General features: G+C 40.0%; 2 protein-coding genes across 4 annotated transcripts in view; one reads left to right on the top strand and one right to left on the bottom strand.

The window, feature by feature from the left end:
- The window catches only part of trappc12 (trafficking protein particle complex 12), a 42,815-nt gene extending 29,392 nt beyond the window's left edge, over positions 1–13,423 (bottom strand). The window contains exons 1-3 of one of the 2 annotated variants that reach the window (XM_038292698.1): positions 13,368–13,423; positions 10,294–11,620; positions 8,783–8,899 (exon numbers count right to left, since the gene is read on the bottom strand). In XM_038292698.1, coding sequence (XP_038148626.1) covers positions 8,783–8,899; positions 10,294–11,620; positions 13,368–13,402 — 1,479 coding nt within the window. In that variant the 5' untranslated portion in view covers positions 13,403–13,423. Of the gene's footprint in view, positions 1–8,782; positions 8,900–10,293; positions 11,624–13,367 lie in introns of both variants that reach the window. The other variant, XM_038292697.1, reaches the window with a different exon arrangement.
- The window catches only part of eipr1 (EARP complex and GARP complex interacting protein 1), an 84,973-nt gene continuing 75,533 nt past the window's right edge, over positions 13,010–22,449 (top strand). The window contains exons 1-3 of one of the 2 annotated variants that reach the window (XM_038292700.1): positions 13,010–13,106; positions 13,623–13,694; positions 13,781–13,864. In XM_038292700.1, coding sequence (XP_038148628.1) covers positions 13,653–13,694; positions 13,781–13,864 — 126 coding nt within the window. In that variant the 5' untranslated portion in view covers positions 13,010–13,106; positions 13,623–13,652. Of the gene's footprint in view, positions 13,107–13,520; positions 13,695–13,780; positions 13,865–22,449 lie in introns of those variants that run through there. The other variant, XM_038292699.1, reaches the window with a different exon arrangement.

Genomic DNA, 22,449 nt, shown 5'->3' with positions numbered 1-22,449 from the left:
AAAAACCTCTGCATAACAAAGCCTGATGAACAAACGAACGCCCACTTGCTCTCTCACATAAAACCTAGAGCCTCAAGGCGAATCAAACTTAAAAGGGCTTCCTCACACCAGCCCTGGTTAACAATGCAACTTCAATTAAGCTTTTGCATTTTGGATTACATAGAGGCTGTGGGAAAATATAGAAATATCCTAAAGGTGTTCGCCAGTCATTGGCTAAGTCCACCCTGATGGTTCTGTTGCTGGCCTGCGGACCCTTGAACCAGGGGACAGATATGGCCCCCCCAGCTGAAGTATGGTTACTGTGCTGATATGCAGTTCACAAAGCAGTCATTTTGTCTCCCACAGGCGTCACTCCGACTCTTCAAACAATATCACAGAGAGATGTTGAGACACAGGGCAACATAAAACACCATGTTAATACACTGCGCTTGCACATGGCTTGCAAGAAAACTCTGGATAATACTCCCCAAGCTGGCTCAACACTGCTTTAATGTAGTAAGTGAAGTTCCTCTGGGTAACATCAACCAGTGATTGAGTTGAGGGCTACTGAATAGTGTGTGATGGTTTGCTTGTCAACAGTAACATCATTTCCTATTCCCCTTAGAGAGCGCTGCTGAGGACAGCTTTCCAGTGCTGTGTGTCAACCATGATCTGCAACCAGCGGCTCCCAAAGTATGCAGGTTTTAATCAATGATGCCTGATATAGAGGCAGGGATTCTGGTTGATATAGAAACCGAAAATCTAGTGAACACATGGTAAGTACATTTTCTATTTGCATATGTCTTTTACAGAGAAAAAAAGTAATCTTACTATCTAAAAACAGTTTTAAAATGAAAAATCCACCAATACAGACATTCAATAATGATTCTTAAAAATATCATGTTGGTTAGCAGATGATAGATTTCTCACATTACAGCCTCAAAGTTTCATAAAATCGATGGGATTCTGCATGATACACAAATAAAAAAATGTAATTCAAATAGAAGTTAATTCACCATTAAAACTCAGAAGTGTGGCGTCAGTATTCAGCTGACCCAAATCCCTGAAATAAAAATAGCTTTTAAAAGTCACCAAACACTAGCGAAATTACTTCCCCAGAAAACTAACAGGGATGTGTCTTGTATGGTGTTTTCAGTCAGTGAATGAACAGCAGTAACACTGTATTTTAACCACATTGTTCTACTTGAACCTTCTGCACTATTTGATGTCAGTAAAGGCAAACGTTTTCAATAAAAACAACTTATATCCTCCCATTTGGAATGAGGCTGGACTGCAAGGTCTGCGCCAAGTCACAAAAATCTAGAGGGGCACAACCTAGCGGATTTCGCACTCGGGGGTGGGGACGGCATGGTTGCATCACTTTTTGAGCGCTCAGCCTTGCACCCTGTTCAACGCGGTGGGTATAGACTAACCATGCGCTGCAAGCTGGATTGTCGCAAGATCTGAGTTTTCAGTTTCATAACAAATCCATCTTGAGAGACTCCCACTAATACATCCGTGTTTTTTGGGCAGGACATGTAGGAATGACAACAGTCAGAAGGGCCTTGCTGGGGCATTACAAACATGGCTACGCTTGAGGACTCACCTGTCAATAACACAATTGACTCGGTTTTAGCTAAACTAGCAACAAGCACTTAGTGAATTTGTAGATGGTAAAGATGTCTGTGTTTTTCTCTTGACAGGATTTGGAAAAAGTTTGATTCATCAGCGTACAACAAAGCGTCACGAAACGTTATGACTGGCTGCAAGCATATTGAGAAAGGTGAGTACTAGCCGGCATGCCACCCAATCACCTCGAAGTATTGTACTAATCGTCCCTCCTTTTCATGGACAGACTTATCCCAGATTGACAATGTAGAACTCAACTCATCTGTGGTAGTAGCACTAGACATCTTGCAGACATGTGAGTAAAACTAGCAGCAGTTCAGCGGACAAGATGGATGAATGGTAGCTGGTGCACGCAGTTTGTTTTGAAAAAATATAAAAAATATAACCGCTGATGTTTGTGGGACAGTGATTCGCCTACATGTTATGAATGCTGACGTACCATAAAGAATAAATTATGAACAGTTCAGTTTGTGCCTTCAACTCGTTGCCCATAGGAAGACGTTACTTGGATATAACAAAACCGAATATCTTCGGAACAGCACCAAATGACACAAAACTCATATGGGTGAGTAGAACATGATGTAATAACGTAAAATCAAGGGCCCAATGTAAAAAAAAAAGCCCGGTGTTCCCCTTTAACTAGTTGTGAAAACTGAACACATTGGAAACCTGAAAATGCTAAGCCTGTTGGGGCTCATAGAGGCTCTAGCTTAATGCACAACAATCTGGAAAGAAAATCTGCAGATGCTGCCAATAAACCATGAGGCTGCATACCTCTTTGTCCTTGAGCTTAACTCTTATTTTTTGTAGTAATCTGTTCCAAGGGAGCTAAATATGAAGAACTGGCTATAAGACCCATAGACCAGCAGATTGGGAGTGAAATACCGAAGGTAAGTTTTTTTATTCCACTTCAACATTTTCTAAGCCATTTCTAAGCTGTCACAAACCGATATATTGGTAAAGCAACACAGTGAAGTTTACCTGCACTTTTCTAACGGGGAGCATATGGCCAGAGCTGCTGTAAACAGAGCAAGGTGAAGACGGTCTCTGCTAAGGTTTAAACATGCCCTTCAGCACAGCAAAAGCTGACACTGCGTTTCTCAGACCCCAGCCTGCGAGGGTAACTGGTGGTGGAAATGACAGCTATGTAGAAAGGTTATGATAATGACAAGGAAAGGTTAGAGCAATGATATCAAAGTGCAATGCAGCAGCTGGGTCATTGGAGTCATTAAGAGGAGACTGTCTGAACGAGCCGAGGTAACTCTCGCTCTCTTTCTGTCTTCCACACATAGTGGCACACGTTCAGGCTGGTCTCAGCCCAGATGGCGTCGAAATGTGGAAGGAGAGGTTAGATTCTTTGGCGGGCGGAAAAAAAAGGAGAGAGACAAAGATTTAGGAGAAAGAGGGGAAGAGGATGAGAGGAGGTGGATGACTGCTAATGAAGGGGACAGATGAGGCCAGCCATGGGTGGTGCTGAGCCAGAGACAAGCTCACTGCTGACCACACCACAGTCAGGACAAGAGAGGAGACTCGGGTCACTGGAAGACAAAGGGAGATGGGCTAGAGGAGCCGACCTGAACTGTGTGAACTGTGCATAGATTATCCAGCGTTGTCAACAACTCTAGGTCTAGAGTTTAGCAGCAAAGCATTTCTTTTTAATGACTTATCATTTACATTACTGGTCAGATTCCTTTATACTAACATTGATAAGAATGTTAAAACATTTAAAACAAAAAAGAAAGTTTAATCTTTAATAAATTTCACGATTTGCTGAGAAAAACTAACCATTGTGTGCAGGCGTTTGACTTCATCATTGTTCTTCTGAATTATATTAAGAGTTGAAAATAACCCCTTCCGTTCCAACTTGTGTTTCATATCATTCCTGACTCCAGTTTTTGTTTTTCAATCCTTTAAAATAATTCCTAACCTAGGAAATTAAAGACACACTGGAAAAAATCAAAAACTAGATAAGTCAGTATTTCTTAAAAAAAGCGCATTTGTTCTTGAATTGAGGAGGTAAAAGAGACATTTTGCCAATGGATCAAGACAATTTAGATTTAGAATGAGAAAACAAAATTGCATGGTCTTATTTCAAGTGCATATTATCTAATTATCTTATTTTAAGAGTATAAATACTCATTCCATTGGCAAACTACCTCAAATTAAAGAGAAATACACTTAATTTAAGACATTTTTACTTATTTCTAGATCGCTTTTCAGTGCAGGTAACAAAACCTAAAACTGGATGCAAGGAAAAACACATGAACGGAATGAAAGCAAGGTATAAAGAAAGGCAAAAGGAGAGCCGGACAGAAGGAAAGAATGGAGAAAGGATACAAGAAAGGAAGAAAACAAAAAACAGAGGAGTAAGAAACGAGGAAGGAAGGGCATATCAAAGAAGGCAAAGATAATGAGATGGAAACAGGTAGGTTACTAAGAGGCAAGAAAGGTAAGTAAGGAAAGATAAGAAATGAAATAAAAATGAAAAGAGGAGGGACACAAGGAAGAAAAAGGGAAGGATAATAAAACAGATATACCCTTTTTTCCCAGAGGAAAAAATGATAGAAAGACACAATAAAAGAAAGTGGAAGGGAAGAAATGATGCAAAGAAAAATGGATAGGACACAATAGAAGAGAAAGTCAGGAGGGAAGGGTGGGGACACAAGGAAGGAAAGGTAGAAGAATCAATCAATACTACAGAGAGAGAACTATAATCCGTCTCTGATTCCGTCTATGCCATCGAGACAGACTGATCTCTAGATTTATCCAAACAAAGTATAGAGAGACAAAATATTTGAACTACAGCTTTGCAGGTTAAAATATGCTTGGGATGTCTTTGCATGTGCTGTTAACATGTGTGAGTGAATGAAGGACTAAAGGAAGCCTCAATTAGTGCCATTGGGTGCAGTCACACCAAGACTCTGCAGCATGACTCACTCTGCCAGCTCATAGCAGGGCTCTGCAACAAACACACATAAACGCAGTCCAATGAAATGAGTTTTAATGTCACCCTAGCAAAAGGCCATAAACAAAAGGATGATCAGAGGTAACAGTGAAAAATCAAATAGACTACAAAGACATGAAGTAAATACAGGTGAATTAAAAGCTCCATTGCAGATATGTAGAGCTGGTTGTAAGGTGAGGGAAGGAGCTGTCCCAGGTTTCCACGTCAAATGACTGATTGGACGTCTTGACCCGTAATCTGCTTTTAACGACAGGTAGCATTCTGACATGTTCATTTCCCTGTCTGTGTGTGAGTAATGGCAGGTAAGGGTGCATGCTCTGCCTGCTTGTGCACGTCCTCTCGTTTTCTCATTTTTAACCTTCCCTCCCAGCTCTTTGAGATACATTACCTTCGGCAGCTTTGATCTACGAGTTTGTTTGATCTCAGAAGTTTAGAAATTTCATAATTTATTAGTAAGTAAATCAGCAGAATTCAAAGAGAGAAGGCAGGAGACAGACAGCAGATGCTTTCTGATTCATACATTAGCAAAATGATCTGATAAGAGGACCAAAATCTATGAGTGAGTATATTAGTGGTGCGCCAATGCCTTTTTTTGGCTCTTGAGTTGGTGGCTTTCTACCCGCCACCCTTTCCCTCTCAGGAGCATGAGCGACTCTGCTCGCTCTGCCCAGTACGAGCTCTGAGGATGTACGTGGAGAAAACAGCTGGTTTCCGCAAATAGGATCAGCTGTTTGTATCATGGTCCCCGCCACATAAAGGGAAGCCCCTCACTAAACAACGTCTCTCACATTGGAGCTATTATCATGGCTTATGAAGTTAAGGGCCTCCCACCCCCTGCAGGCCTGCTAGCTCCTTCCATTCATGGGATGGCATCATCCTGGGCAATGTTTCAGGGTATACCTTTGGAGGACATCTGTAGGGCTGCCAGCTGGGCAACTCCTCACACCTTCCCTAGGTTTTATAGGTTGGATGTTACCACACCCTCACGGTTCTGGGTGTAGTATATTAACCTTTATAAGTTAGGTCCTGAGTAAGCTTATCTGGCAATACGGGAGTTGCAACATCCCATAGTGAGATACTGAAACTAATGTTGAAAGAGATCTTTAGGTTAAGGAATTAACCCTGGTTCTCTGAAACATCAGTGAGGTATCTCACCAGATCACCCTCCTTACCTGGAGCGAGGAAGAAGTGTGCTTACGAGACTGAGGATCACCAGCGTGATGTCAGGTTCTTATACTGGGGATAAGTCCCTCCCCCATTAGCAGACGTCACCTCTGTGAGCCAGTCATGACTGGCGTAATGTTATAGTGCTTCTGGAGACAGCGATGGGGGCGTGTCCCATAGTGAGATACCTCACTCATGTTTCAGAGAACCGGGGTTAATTCCTTAACCCTGAAGTTCTCTGTGTACATGTGTGGGTTCTCTCCGGGTCCTCTTTCTTCCTCCCACAGTCCAAAAAGCAATAGTGACCTATGTCGGGTATTAGTGACGTTAGGTCGGATGAATCCAACCTGGCCGTTCACACACAGGTCGCATTTGAAAAGATCAGATTCGTATCAGATTCAGGACCACATAGCCAAGTGGCCTGGGTCGGATTGGAAAAAATCAGATCTGTGTTGTGCAGACTGTCATGAAAAGATCAGATCCAGGTCGCATATAGGCAAAAAAAAAAATCGGATTTGGGTCACTTCAGGCTCCAGTGTGAACATAGCCTTATACCCAACTGGTTTACTACTTTTTTTTTTCTTTTAAACTTAAACAGTATCGTTTGGGATAAATTTGTATAACATTTTCCAATAAAGGCTGATTTATAGAAGAGCAAGGTGCGAGAGAATGCTGGGACCCTTTTTCCACCTGGATTCCTGCTCTTTTTTGTCCCTCCGTTGTCAGACAAACCCACCCGCACTTCCTCACCGCCTTGGCCGCATCTAGACCCACAGCTATTCGTAATTGTCCCTCTTGCGTTGTGGCGTGGAATAACACAGTGCAGACCAAGCGTCAATACCGGGCAAAAATCAAAAATATCTCTGACAAGCTCACTGCGACACATGGGACACTGCTGCGGGAGTATAACCAGCCCTAAAGTGCAGATTACACTTCTGCAACCACACACGTCAAATGTCACTTGGGTCTGGTTACAAACCGGTTTTGCTGGTATGCTTCTGCACCGTTGGTCTGGAATTTCTAGGGACGCACAGCAGTTTCCCGCCAGTGCGCAAGGGGGAGCCTATTTGAGAACTTGCGAGAACTTTGGCGGCACCAAGGGAGTGTTTGTCTTCCAAACCAACAATGGCGCATCTGCAAGATATTACGGTCACGGAGATGGATCTAGAGTTGCTAGACATCGAAGATGATTTATCAATTTATATAATTTGTCTGGGGCATCGTACAAGTGGTTGTACTTCTGAATCTCCTTGATTAACCTTTCATCGTAGTTATCCATTGTAGTTGTTCCTCGGTTTTTAAAAATGGTGCGCCCCAGCACCGAATCGAGAAGGACGACCACAAAGACAGCCGGAAAGGCATACCAAGGACCAATCACAGCTGCATTTTGTCTGCACACTTCAGCTTGAGGTCTGCGCGGGTTTTCGACCGTCCGACGCATAGTCAGAATTTTTTTCAGGTGCAAGACGACAGATGCAGAACCTCTGCACGGGGGGCGTGGTCACGCACAGAGACAGATTTGACGGTTGCAGAGGCTATGCGTCAGAAACATAAATTGGCCTTTAAGCTCCACATCGTCTACCTTGTTGGTAGAAAACCTCTATTTATGCTTAAGGCCAGGTGAGGCCCTCCTCTGTCTCTATACAGTATATCTCACTCACACACTACTTTGTTTCTCTTTGTTTGCCATCTCTGCTGTAGGACTGCATTAGCTTACCATTTCCCCTTACGCTAAGCCGCTGCTCCAGGGAACCACCCACACCAATCAGCAGACAGGATATGATCCTTTCACACATACAAACACATGCACTCACCTACACCATGTGGAACAGTGGAAGGAAAGCTGAAAGTACCAGCATGTGCGTGTGTATATTTATTTATATATATATACAGCAAGTCCAGAAGGCCCTTGAAATATGCACAGCAGTCCCATGCATAATACATGGGCACAGCAGGAGAAAAGAACTTGTGAGCCGAGTGGATCTCTGCCTCTCCATCTCCTCACTTCACCCCCCACCCCACCCCACAACTCCAACTCCATAACACTGTCTGCTGAAGCTGTCGTGCATATGTCTTAAATAACAACTGCTTCTTGAGGTCATGTTTGGGTCTTGAATTGTGATGGAGGGAACGCATCAAGGCTGGGGGGTCAGGGCGGGAAAATGGATCGACAGCAGCAGGAAAAAGGGAATGAGGTGAGACTGCACGGTCACAGAGAACGTCACACATTTTTATGCTTAGCAGATGAAGAACTATAATCTGAAGTGAAAGGAGGTGAATGATTCACTGTTTTCAGTCAGCTGAGACCAAACCCGATGGCAGTTTCAGTTGGATCACTGACGTTTACAGGCTGAATGTCTAAAGGTCAGACAGTCTGTAGATGCCAGAGAATGCCAAGTTGTGGTAACTTACTGCAGCTTTGTCATTTACCTCCAGAAAGAGCCGTGCAGCTCGTTGACAGCGCCTCTGCTTGAGCAATGATGTTTAGCACTGAGACGTGTTGAGGAGCCTTACACAAGACTTGCATATATATCTATATGTCTAAAGTTTACCGCCCGCAAAAACGAGCCAAACTTTTCAAAGTTCACTATGGGTTTGTGTTTTGGGCTAAAAGTTTAAATGATAGATGAGCTAGGCAGGTCATTACATCATTAAAATTTAAGATGTTCTTCAAATAAAAGTAAAATTTAATATGCTATTCTGGTTTCTGAAACCCAAATGTTTTCTAAAAAACAAAGTCTTCACTTACCATTTAAAATTATTACAGTTCAACAAAAAAAATTTAAATAAACTTTTAAAATCTAAATTAAACATTAACACAGCTTTCATTTGTCTACCATCTGGCGCACCTATAGAAGAGAGGCTTGAAAGGTATTCCACAGACTACGGACAACAAAAACAAATCATTGCATAATATTCAAGTGTGTAGAACAATTAAAATGTTTAACTACTAACTATACCTTGACTTTACACCTATTTTTTTAAACGTCAAGAACTGAACTTCCCAAATGATCCATAAACAAAAAAAGAGTATAAACCACTTACAATCAGCTGTTTGAGGCCGATGAAGGACTGCTCCACAGAGTTGGCTGTGAGGACCTGACGCCTCATGGCTGCCTGCTCTCCCAAGAAACTAAGCATTAGGTCTTTTACAGCATCTCCCTGCATCAAAACACAAAGCCAGTAACATTAAAAAAAGACACAAGGCCAGACAAACAACAGAGACCTTATATGAGGTACATATTCCTCTGTACTCTAGACAAGATAAGGAAACGGGGCGGCGTCATTTAATGTGTCTCCACAGTATAAAAGAAAATGGATGTCATTGCTTAAATTGCGTTGACGACATCATTTACAACCAATCTTGGTTTTCAGTTTTTACTATAACATGTTGAGCAGTAATATCTCAGCCACTATAAAGATTAAGGAAACCTGACCAAATGCATTATTGCAAAGAAGGCATTGTCACTACCTACCTGATCCGTCCCAGAAGCACGATCTATTCTGAGCATGCGCGAATAGTTACACATCCTGGTTTCCATAAATAATGTAATGATTATTTCTATCCTTAATTCACTAAAGAATACTAGTACACATATGTAAAAAATGTTTTATGACTTTTGTGAGACAATTTTTATGCTTTTTACATTTGCTTCGTTAAACTGTTTCTCTGACGTCATCATCAGACATGATTAGAGCAGTCCAGCAAAATATGATTAAATCATGTTTATCTGCATTTTAGTCGTTTCTTTCTTTAGATTATGCACTATATACCATAAGGTTAAAATTAAAGGAAAACATCAAACTCAAAAAGACTAGATTTATGTTTAAATCCATAGCCGAAAAAGTTAGCCACTGGAAGTAGCATAGGACCCCATATCCGGTGCAGATCGGACAGCGGAAACATGCAAGAGGAGGAGGGTTTTGTGTCAGAGGTCGTGGATGTGTCTCCTCCGTCATAGATTTTTTCATTTAGAGGAGGAAAGTGGGTAGGAAGTTGTTGTGGAAGAGGACGCCAGGGTGGCAGAAGCTTCGTTTGGTGTAGAAGGCTTACAGCCGTACATGTTTGAGCCCTTGCCTCGCAACGCTGCCAGTTCTGTTAGCTCTACGCCTGCTGAAGACACAGACATCCATCCCCGTGAACACTGGGACAGAACTCAACGGTAAAGTAAATGATTCTTATTCCTTATTTTAACTATTGCGTATATTAGCTGCAACATATGTATCAAGATATTATTACCCGAAAAAATTTGATTGACAGGTGAGCGTTGATATATGATTGGCCGAATTTATGTGTACAGGCTGACGTATAACTAATTGGTCTGCATAAGATAAGGAAAAATACCCCACAGATTTTAAGAAATTTTGGGGACAATATCGTCTGATCAAGAGTACATTTATATACATGTTTAAGCCAGAATGATTTGACATTTAAATATGACTTCCCTACGACTTAGAATATGTATGACATATTCTAAACTAATTTCTATCAGTGATCAATGTGAAAACTTTTGCAGTACCTATAGATAAATATTCATGCTAATAAAATGTCCTACCTGTAGGTTGTCAAATTTCAGTCCAGGCATTGTGAGTTTGTTGCTCTCTACATATGCTGGACTGTACTGCTGGGTGGCAACGGATATCAAAACCTTTCTCGTCTCTTCACACGGCAGCCAGGCATCGTGTCGCCTGTCCACCTCACTCAAACTCAATGCAGTTGCAAATGGGTCGTCGCTGCCTGAGAACACAGCTTGGAGCTGGTTGAAGGGCTGTGGCTGTGTGGCTGAAACTGGGACTGGGGCCGGAGCTGGAGCCGAGGCAGTCTGGGGTGGAAGTGGTTGAGAGTTGGTGTTTGGTTCGGCGGAAGTAAGAAAAAATACTGGGCTAGTACTGGGAGCAGCAGAGTCTAAGAGTGCTCCTGGGGTGGAGATAGAAGAGGAGGTTGAAGAGAGGTGGCGCTCATTTGTGAGGGGTATGGGTGGGGGTCCACCTCCTGGAGAAAGATCGGCGTTGGGGTTGGAAACGGAAATAAAAGATGATTGAAGAGTAAAAGAATCGAAGAAGTCAGAGGCTGGATTGCCTTGTCCATTGTCAGCAAAGAACTTACTGAGGCTTGGGCTGGGCTGACATACTAGGGGCCTGTTTAGCTTATTAGGAGTCACAGCCTCATCACTTCCACCTGCACTTCCCATTGTAAAGCTGGGGGACTTGATTAAGGTTGGCTGGAAACCATCAGGCGCCAACGACTTGGGCAGGGTACTCTGGCTGAATATGGTGCACACTGGCACAGGCTCATCTTTTGGACCAGTTCCTGTGCCTGACAACGGCTCTGGATCCTCACTCGTATTAGGAGATGGACCTGGAGTATCATCCTGAGGTGAAACAGGAGCTGTGACCTGCTGTACTGCACCTTGTTCCTCTTTTGTTTCCTGTTCAGAACATTCTTCTTCCAGTTTCTCCACTGAAACCTTAATCTCAGTTGAATTCTGTCCAATTTCACTGTCCTCTTCCTTGTTTTCTGGAGTTGCATTCTCCTGCTCACCGCCATCCAAATAGGAGTCGATAGGAGCCACATCATCTTCCTCGCTGTTATTAGGCGAGTCGGAAATCATGACACTCTCCATCATTTGATCATTCAGTCTGTCCAGCAGGCTTTCAGTGGGTGTGGCACTGCTGTCTTCCTGGGGTGTGACAAAGTCTGTACCTCCCAGATCAATGCTGTCTTCTTGGGCCAGGAGGCCATCATTAGTCAGGATCTGATTAGCAGCTTCAAATTGACTAGAAGCTTCTCCAGTAAGCCCTGAAACTCCAGCTTCATCTTCCACTGTGATCTCCAGAGACACAGGCCGCTGGGAATGAGCTTCCCCTTTGTCCATCTTACTACTGCTGAAAAAACAGAAATAATTTTAAAGTTAGTTTTCCCATGTATTACAAAATGTGTGTAAATATAATGTTAAAATAACATTATTTATCGATTATTAAAGAATTAAAAATCAATCAAGTTTAAAACACATATTTAAAGTTATTGTGGATGATTTTCGCAAATTTTTGAAAAGACCTGCTCCCGAGAGGGAACGCATATTAAATGCATGCGAGAGCGTGCACAAGCCCATTTCTCATTTGTGCACGCTCTGTTTAAATGTTTGCCGTTTGCATCGCTTATACAAGCTTACTTTCCAAAAAAAGATTTGCAATTTTTCCACTATGTCAGACTCACCACCGGTAAGTGAAAATTGGGACGAGCACGTAGGATGGTCTTACGTAAACATATCACCAGAATGACTGACAGTTAGGAGGACCACTTATTTTGATGATCCATCCTGAAAAACAACATCCTCCACTATACCTTTAAGTCATTCTAATCAATAATTTTTTTTTAAACAAATAAAAAATTTAAAAAACCTTGGCAGAAGACCTTTTCAAATTCTGAAACTATCTGCATTCATCTGTGGGTTATTGATCAGAAACTTGGGAAAAAAAAGAAAAAAAAAGAAACAAGCACTCAAGGAGTCAGAAACGAAAAACCAGAATTTCCCTATTGTGGGACAATAAAGGTAATTTCTATTCTATTCTACACTCATCTTAGTTCTTTATTCAGGTAAGATGCTTCTGTAATATCCATAAAACTTCCAGCCATATAACAAGTCTTGAATATTGCCTCTGATTGCAGTCCATTTAAAGTCTTTAAATGTGCTTTGCTTTACAATCTTTTCACTGGTGGTATAATAATATGCATTGATGACACTTTTCATGACTTAATTGTTCCCATCAGAAGTGTGTGTATGCTTATATATTAACGTTTGTGTGTTTTAGCTCCTCAAAGCTCTTTTATGCTCTATTAATTTACTAAGATGTACCTCAGCATGGAAGCATATGTACAAACTCTAGATTAGCATAAGCCTTATATAGGCACTTATAGGAATTGTTTTCAACTACTTTAAGTGTTAAATCTTTTTGGTTTTAGATAAACAGAGCTCTTTAAATGGTAAATATATATATATATATATATATATACACACATATATACATATATCATTTGTTGAAAGGGTGCAAGTATTGGCAGATTTATGGCTGATAATAAATGAAGATAATCCAATTTATGGACAATAGAAAATGAATTGGAAATAACTGAAATTTTTTTACAAATTTAAGGACACATTAAAAAGAATATTAAAAGGATGATAACTTTTTTTATTGAAATAGATATCAAAATGAATGTATTTAGTTGGATAATAGAAAATAGAAAACACTAGGTTCCTGTTTTATGTCTCCTATTCTCCTTCCAGGAAGCTGGAAACCTGAGCTTCCTGTCAGTCGAAACACAAACAGCTAAAGGAGGAATTATTGCTGCTGACACATAGCTACAGAGGTACGTTTATAGTGAATTATTTTACTTTGTTATGGGGATATGATTCAGACTTGCATCTTTCCTGAAGTAGCTATGATGCTAATGCTACATTAGCCGACTAGCTAATACATTTACCTTTAATTAACTGACGCACGCGGTTTTAACGCATAACTGGTAGTTAACCACGCATTTTGTATAGAACTAAACAAGCTGTTCTTTCACTTCGGTCGGATACAAATAAATAATAGATCACAAATGGAAACGCTGAGACACAATTCTTACCTTTCTGCCTTGACGGGTGAAAATCTAACGCGCATGCGCCACGTAAAAAAGCGTCGTCATAGATAACAAAGTCGTATTCTGTATGTGGTTGTACGTAAAATCAAAAGCCCGTACAACGTTTTGGGGCCGTTAATACGTCAAACGGACATACGTTCGCATTCATATGCGGAAGTGTTGCTACAGTTTGTTTTTAGCAGCAGCTAACACGAATGCTGTATTTCTAAGGTGATTTAGTATTTATTGTGATTTTAAAAGGATCCGAAAGGACTTGCAACGAGGGGGGAGATGGAAGACGACGCTCCGGTTATATATGGTCTTGAATTTCAGGTTTGCAATAAAAGATGTGGCGTTTTATTCTTTAATTCATTGTATGTAATACTGTGATAGTCTCTGACATGTTATTATTCTTGTAGGCTCGCGCTCTTACGGCCCAAATAGCTGAAACGGATGCTATTCGCTTCCTCGTGGGCACACAGTCACTGAAGTTTGACAACCAAGTAAGAACATCCATTCACTACTGATAAATTTATGCAAACTATGTATAGATAACATTTTTACACTGCTGTGCTTATTATGTGTTAAAATGTCCTTGATCAATCAGTCTCTTATTGACATTAGATTGTTTTAGCTTGTTTCTTTGTTTGCATTTAATAGCTTTTAATAATTTATCATTAAAGTATGTTACCATATTATAAATATTCCCTTAGAATTAAATGCACCATCTAACATTTTTTTTAGGTTCGTTTTTCTTCTTCTTGATTTGTTAAGCCTAATAATTTTTTTTCTCTCCTTTTATTAAATCCATAATCTAACTATAACTTAGGGCTACTATACCTGCCAGGCACTTTATTAGATACGCTTAACGAGAAACAAGGTGGAGACCCTCCTTTTTTTTTTTTAGAACTGCCATTCTTGTGAGATTCAAGGTTGGGAACATTCTTTTGGCGTTTGGATCACTGCTGAAATGCAAATAATATCCATTAAATAATAATAATTTAACTTTATTGATCTCACATTGGAGTAATTTACCTCTGCATTTAACCCATCCCCTTGGGGAGCAGTGGGCTGCCATTGTGCAGCGCCCGGGGAGCAGTGTGGGGTTAAAGGTCTGGCTCAGGGACCCAGAATGGAGGCTATGGGGATTGAACCGGGTACTTGTGTAACCGGATCCTTTCCGCGTTGTGCTGGTTTTATTAAGTGATCAGGCATTTTTTCTTTAAAAGGGCAATTTTCTTAATTTATTGTACCTGACGAGAACAACAAATAAGAAAACAACCGTGTTATAGGATGTCCGCTCCAAGTCCTACACAAAACAGAAGTTAACTTAATAGATCTATAAATAAACTGGATGTATTCAGATGAAAAATAAATGGCACACACCTCTCCTACAGGACAACATGACAAAAGGGGAGGGTCTAAGAGGTGCAAAGAATTTATAGACAATACCACAGTAAGAAAAATAAAAGGAGGGGCTTCCACTCTTAAAGTAGCACAATTAAAACAATGACAGATTTTCTAAAGGTCTTTCAGTCAAGTGTCTAACAATACAAGTAACCAAACAAAAACATTTTGTGTAATTATAACACAAGAGAAATACAACCAGGTTACACTTGCAACCTTCTCAGAGGACATGCGCACTGCTCTAACCATTTGGCCAACACTCCCTATATTTACTGCAAATTACTCAGCTCTACTTCCATGGCACAAACCTTCCAATCATTATTAACCAAAAATGTTTTTTTGGATTAATATTTTGGGACTGCTGTTGTGACAGCAGCAGTGGGCTCATCATTACCTCCAAGAACAAAACTTGAGATGATTTAAACTTTGGGATTCTGAACTATATTCTTGTCAAAGTAGCAAATTAACTCAGATATTAATTACATAAATTAATAGTACATACTTTTTTAATTGAAGTTTTTCACTATATACTAAAGTATGTGATCAAACTCTAACAGTAGTGGGATTGTTTTACTGCTGTCTAGGGGAGAAATAAAATGAACCAGCTTTTTGCTCAGGAGTGCCCTCGTTCAGTCCTTAAGAGCTACTATCCTGCAACTTTTAGATGCATCTGTTCTCCAACAGTATTGATTCAAATGACTGAATGGGTCATTGCCTCTTTTACAGAGCTGAAGGAAATCACAATGAGGGGTCTCTGCCATTTCATTTAGATATGTTGGAACGGTGGATCTAAGAGCAAAAGCTCAGAAGGACTGGACTCAGGCATCTCTCTTAGAAAGTTTGTTCATAGATTTGTCAGAAACCAAAAAGGTATTGAATTTGGTTATTTATATAAAATATATTTATTGTTACTTATATATGAGTGGGAATGCACGGCCACAATATTTATTAGACATTCTCTTGTATAAGTACTCAATACAGAGTTTGATATTTTTTTGCTTTAACAATGTACTAAGTAAGACTTGGGGAAGTCTTACTTAGTACATTGTATAGCTGGTTAGTAAGCTGTATAGCCAGCCTAAAGTTTGATACTTATCACACATGCTGCTCATGACTCAGCACATTAAAAAGAACCAGAAAAGCACTAAGAGCGCATGCCTCTGCCAAGCAGCAAACTTTTCCCCAATGTTATGTCTATTGCTAAAACCTGCTCATTGTCTGGTTCATTAGGAAATTTGAATGAATTTTTCCTTTGCATGAGGCGCACCTCTAGTAAAAATGTCATTGGAAACATTTCATAAGTTCATTGCAGTAATAAGGCACAGCGTGTTTCTGCAGCCTCTGGTGTCTGCTCTGCTCTCTCCTCTTCATCCTCTCTGCACTCTACTTTCTTCTTTGATGAGCAGATCGAGACTTTGAGCAAGGCACTGCTCACCTTTCATGTGTTTTTCTATTTTTTGTCTTAACTATTAACCTTCGTGAATTTTTTGAATCCTATACTGAAGCTGTCAGTGCTCACTGCTGCCATCTTCTGGTGTGGGGGAAACTGCTTTTGATGTTAAAGAATCCTTTAAAAAATTCCTTTATCCAGATTATGACCTGGATCATCACAAAAATGTATTGGTTTGTTCATTGATATGAGGCGCATCTCTGGTAAAAATTTCATTAAAATCCATTCATAGCTTTTAAAGTACTCCTGCCAACGGACAAACAAACGCGATCGATAAACATAACCTCTTTGGGAGAAGTAATGAGTGGTGGCTTTCTTTTGTTTTTTTTACACCATCAATATCTGTATTTTCAACAAATGGAATCATTTCGCAATCAAAAGATTTGTTTTTCTTGAATACTTATAGAAGTAACTGTTATGTTCTTTATGCCAGCTGACCGGCAGTGTTCAACAGCTGAACTATTGCTCTAAGCAGCTAGACTCACATTTTCTCTAGGATGTCATCAAACAGACGTTGTACTGCAGGAAGGGAATAATTTGAAATTGGTATACCTTATCACCAACTTATCCCTGAACTGAATGGATTATCTCTGCCAAGGAAGTTAAGTTTTTTTTTTCATTGGCGACGGTTTTTCTATTTTCAAAATAAGAAAAAAGTTATTGATGGATTATTGTGGAGATTTAAAAAAAAAACTTCAGTGATGATCCTGATCCAGCGTGAATACAGGTATTAATTTAAGGTGGAAGTCAAAATGTTGCCAGGGAATTGAGCTAATATGCTGAGATCTGTGATCTCTGAATGCTTATCTAGCTTGCTGGTTTTTCTTCTTCTAAACACATTAAAGCACAAATGAAACATCTAGAATAAAGCACATATTTCACTGGAAATAATATCCCTTTTAATAATCCTTTAATCTCAGACCATGTGCAACCAATATCTTTACAGAAATCTGCAGATCTTACGAAAACCTAAAAGTAGTAACACTAAAAAAGCAGACATAGAGAACCTCTGTATCTTTAAATGCTAACTTCAGCAAATGACTTAATCAATCATGAATCTATGCACATGTTAATCAATAACTAATTTATTTCTGGATGCACTAATAGTGAAGTCCTTTACATTAACCATTTATTTCAGTGATGTGCACCTGTATTTTAGGCGGTGCTTCTCGTACTGCAAAATGCATCATGCGTGTTCATTTCTTTTCTGATTATTGGCACTTTGAGCCTACTGGTGTTTCTGGGGTTGTGTGAAGGAAACAGAATGTGGGGGTGCGCGTGTATTCATGCACATCTTGCAGAGGTCATTACGGAGACAGATGACAGTAACAGTTGGCTCTAAACAGGAGGAGAAATAATTAGGTCTCTGAGTTAGAGAAAGCGCTATGTGTGCCTTAAAAAGAGGGAGCCCATTTTCTGGCCGACTTCAGTGTGAAAACAGCCTGGCATTGATTGCTGGCACGGTTCAGTCCCAGTCCTGTGTTGGTGACGCTAATAAAGAGCCTTTTGGGAATGGTGACAATGTGTCCCAGCCTTTCTGTGTGATTTCCTATTACTCATTGTTAGTAGCTTGATATGCTTCCCCTCACTGTTTTCTGTAAGCTCTAACAAGTAAATTGTTTAACTTAATCAAAAAAAATCTTAGTCTTTCAATTGTTCTGTTCATTTAACGACTATAAGTTTGTGATCTAGATAAAAGTAAAAAATTTACCACAATAAAAGCCTGTATGCTCATTTAAAAACAGCATATAGATGATTCAGAAAGAAAGGGTCAGCTTTGGTATGGATACTATAGATATGTGTTCAAGGTATTTAATTAAAAATAGACATTAAATACTCCTAAGATGTTGACCCATTGGTCACTTTATTAGGTACACCTTTTTAAATTTTGAACACAACGATTTAAATTCAGAAATTAAATGCATGCAGAAATGCGGGAGTGCTGAAGCTAACTTGCTGAAGTTCAAACCACGCGTTGGGAAGAAAGGAAGCTTGAAGGCCTTTTGAGGCTGGCTGGTATGGTTGCCCGACTGGCTGGTCTGAATCTAAGAAACTACTGATTTACTGTGAAAGATTCACAAAAGGGAAAATACAGTTAAATCAATGAAAGTGCCTTTCTGTTTTTGTAATGAAAAAAAATAAAAAATCTTTCAACACATAAGAGGTTAAAGCAAATGGGCTACTGTAGCAAGAGGCCAGATCAGGAGGCTCCGGTTCACGCACCTGATAAGACTTGATGTTAACTTTGACATTCAGATAGCGGGGTCACAATTTGGCATCCAAGCTTGAATCCATCCTGCCTTGTGCCAGAAGTCCTTTTGTCCGTGTTGTTTAATGGTGTAAAGCAGAGGTTACCAATTACAACTCAGTTGGGTCCGAATAAAGAAAATCCTCAACCAATGAGGTCTTGACTCTGGAGATATTTTTGTTATCAAAATCTGTTACTTTAAACAGAATTTTACCCTGAAATAGAATGCAGGTGTCTATGCATCCATGTTATACATTGAATTTTTAAATAAAAATATAAAAAATAGAACATTTTTCCTTTTTAAAACCTACATTGTTTTTTAAGTAGAGAACAACAATTGTTCAGTTTGGTATAGAGACAATTTCTGATTCACTTATTTTATAAAACACCTGAACTGACTGCATTTGTTTTCTTCCTTTTTTCTGGCTTAATGAGAGCAGTGGGCTTTAGGCTGCCCTGCAAGGCTTTAAACCTGGGTTTGAATGGAGACAAAGCCATTCTCAAGCACATATCATGGTGCTCATTTTGAGGCTGGATGAATATTTATTTTTGATTATGTTCATGGTGGAGAATCCTGCTTCACAGCAGCAGGTTCAGCCAAACATACTCAAAATGTGCAGGGTCATCTTTGAGCACCATTTCAGTTTTCTTTCACCAGTTCACTGTTGTTCTTCAAGCAGTCCACACTTTCTCCGCTCTCTTTCTCATCGTCTTCTCTTTCTTTCCCATCACCCGGCTTGTCACAGGTTTGCCTGCTGTGTCTAAAAGTATCAACAGCAGCACCCCAGACTGACAGCAGCTCATTGGCTCATTTGTATCACGTGCAGCCTGGTGCCGGACGCTCCGGATGGCTTTACTGTACAAACAGGAGATGTGAAGAAGAGATGTTTAGACACTGTTGTCGGACAACATGCAGTAATTTATCAATCTTTTAAAGGGGTAATAGAATGATTATATAGAGTATTTGGTGCTGGTCCTTAAGGTCACTGACTAGGGTGTGTAACATTGGTTGAAAATTACATATTTACTGTTCTATGAGCCCCTATGCAAGCCTGGTTAAAAGCCCTAGAATGAAACGACAGGTTTTCTTCCTTTTATGGTATGCTGATGAATATTTAGATGAGCTGTGCGCTGATTGGTTGGTTTACAACGAGCGATGCTGCTGAGCAAAGATGCATCATAGCAACAAGCACTCACTCACTGAAACATCAAATTGTTGATATGGTAGGGTGACCAGACATCCTCTTTTTCCTGGACATGTCCTACTTTTCATACCTAAAAAAATGTCCGGGGGGGATTTCAAAATCGGGAATTTGGTCGACTACTGTGCAGCACGTAGTAGAAACACATTGGGCATTTGAACCGAGCTGTTAGCTCCGGTGCTGGTCCGGGAACCCAGCCGGCTAATGGATCAGTTCAAATGCCCGGTCTGGTCCAGCCAGAGGCCCAGCAGCCCCTTTGATCCTTGTCGGATCCTTGGAAAGACTGTGAAAAATTTCTCCTTTCTCCGTGCAGCCTGGAACACGGCATTTACGCCCGTGCTTCTGGCTCATTTTCAATAGAGAAACTGCTTTTCTTTAAATTCTTGTAGAAGTAAACCAAACTGAAAGCTAAACAGCTAAACCGCTGTCTTAAATCTACCTCTATTCATGTTCTCTTGGGCCAGTGAACCGGTGGGCTGGTCTGTATGTCAATTTTGGGGCGTGACAAAAGTATAGGCCAGAACCAAATAAGGCAACATCCCCAAATTGACTCAAGTCGGGGCTTCGTTCAGATTCACCCGATTTGTGAATCTATAACTATTGTTACACATCTAAGACAATGTGAACTCTGTTTTGCATTCTATGACCGCTTTAAATCAGGTTGGATCCGGATTAGCCAGCAGGTGGGTCCAGATCCGGACCCTGGTCCGCTAATCCATGACCTCTGGTGTAAAGGATATTTTCTTGGCAAATTTTGGGCCGTCTGAGAATGGCTGACCATGTCAGGTGTTTCCAAGTTTGTTTATGGAATTATAAAAAAACATTTATGCTAAATCCACTCAAATCAAAGAACTGAGGTTGGTTTTAGGGGTATGAATAATCATTACTTTTTAAAATGTTTATTTTATTTAGAACCAGTTTTTCAGTGTGCAACAATGCACTGGTGTGGCAATTGCCACCCTAGAGGAAATCCTTGCCACCTCTTACACATTTGCGAAGAAATCAGTCAAATTTCCCAGTGGATTAAGCTGACATGCAGCTCCTTCGTGCTCCAAACGGCTCCAAGACACAACATGGCAGTGGCCCACGGCATCAATGAAATGCATTTCCTTAGCTGGTATGTACGTTTATTGGTACTAAATTAAACAAATTGCTGTTTTAACAGGAAGTAAGGGAGACGTTGCACCACAGTGTTGGTGCTTAGTACATTACCTATGAGTATTACTACTTCAATTATTAGTCTGGCTCTGCTGTCCATATGTTCAAAAAGAAATATACCCACATGAAAAGCTTAGGGAACTTTAGTGACTTTCAGATGTTAGGTGGGTTTGCTGGTACATGACATTTAGAACTATGAGAGATGGGCTTATAGCAATTTTGAGGATCTGGCAAGACATTTCACCAGAGAAGAAAAGTGCAGACAGAAAAATAGAATCGAAGGGTCTTCTAGCCCAAATTAACCTTCGGTTTATAGGACTTTTGTTTGTTTTTTGTGAAGTGTTTGGAAAAATCCTGTCTGGTATGCTCCAATCAAGAAGTCTTGATCTGGTTAGAGCAATAGATCTGGTTGGTTCTCTTACAGACACGTTACAAAGATACAGAAGTGCTAGTACATCTGGTGAATTATGGAAGGAGACTGAAGAACTTGTGCACCACTGCAACATTGTCACTGAAGGACAAAACAAAAGAAGATCAAAGACCAATTCTACATTTCTAGACTCACTTGTAATAAGCACAGTTGGACAGAGGCACTGTGAGGTTGAACATAATACATAAGCGATTTTCCCAAAAAAAACAAACAAAAAAAAAAACTGAGAAAACGGAAGGATTTCAGTCTCTTGACCCCAAAAGCTCACATTTCCTAAAAGAGGAGCCTCTGCTTGCTTTGGGGAAAAACATTTTAGCCTGACTTAGAAGACCTTAAGCATGAACTTCATCAAATGAGAAGGCTTCTTTTTAAGAAGGGAGAAAAGTCGAGAAAGAAACAAGCGTCTCTACTCGAGTTTGTTGCGTTTTTGGAACCTTACTAAGAGGTTTTCCATGAACTTTTTATTCTTTGTAAAATTTCAGTTGTTATACCAGTTAGCACTGCATTCTGCAAAAGAGATTTCTCTGCCCTTAAATTAATAAAAACCCACCTTAGGACAACAATGGCAAATGATGGCTAAGTAACCTGGGCATACTCATTGTGAGTGAGCATAATCTCTAAATATGGAAAACTTTGTAAAACATTTTGATTCATCTCAAAAGAACTGTAGAATTTACCTGTTTTGATTGTTTTTATAAACTTGCTATTATGGTCAAATATAGTCCGTTTTAAAGGACTGTATGTTTTTTGTTTTGTTTTGTTCTATTCTTCTTCTTGTGGTACACATTTAAATGTGCACCGCTGCTTGTTCTGCCTTGTTTTGAAAGGCCCAAATTTACCTCAAGTTTTTGCTTACTACCGGATTTGATTAGTCCAAAGAGCACATTAAGTACTTGTTTATTTATTTTTTTGCTGTATACTTCATTTATAATACATTGTACAGTACATAATTGTATACATTTTGTAAAATAAACAGCTTTAATTTAATTAATAGACATTGTGTGGAAAATAATTATTGTGTGTAGTGTAATTGAACCCTCTACGTATTGACCCCCCCAAATAACCTTGCCACCCCTGTTTTAAAAGTCTAAATCTGCCACTGAAGGAGAAGATGCATAAAAACCAAAAGCTCCCAACAGTTGTAGATCTACAGTAAGTCAACCATTACTAGAGAAGCATGGATATCAGCTCTG

Source organism: Cyprinodon tularosa, unplaced genomic scaffold, assembly GCF_016077235.1.
Source record: "Cyprinodon tularosa strain WSP-4 unplaced genomic scaffold, ASM1607723v1 ctg316, whole genome shotgun sequence".
NCBI classification, from domain to species: Eukaryota; Metazoa; Chordata; class Actinopteri; order Cyprinodontiformes; family Cyprinodontidae; genus Cyprinodon; species Cyprinodon tularosa.
The sequence above is the reverse complement of the archived record's forward strand: the minus strand, read 5'-3'. Positions and strand labels throughout refer to the sequence as shown.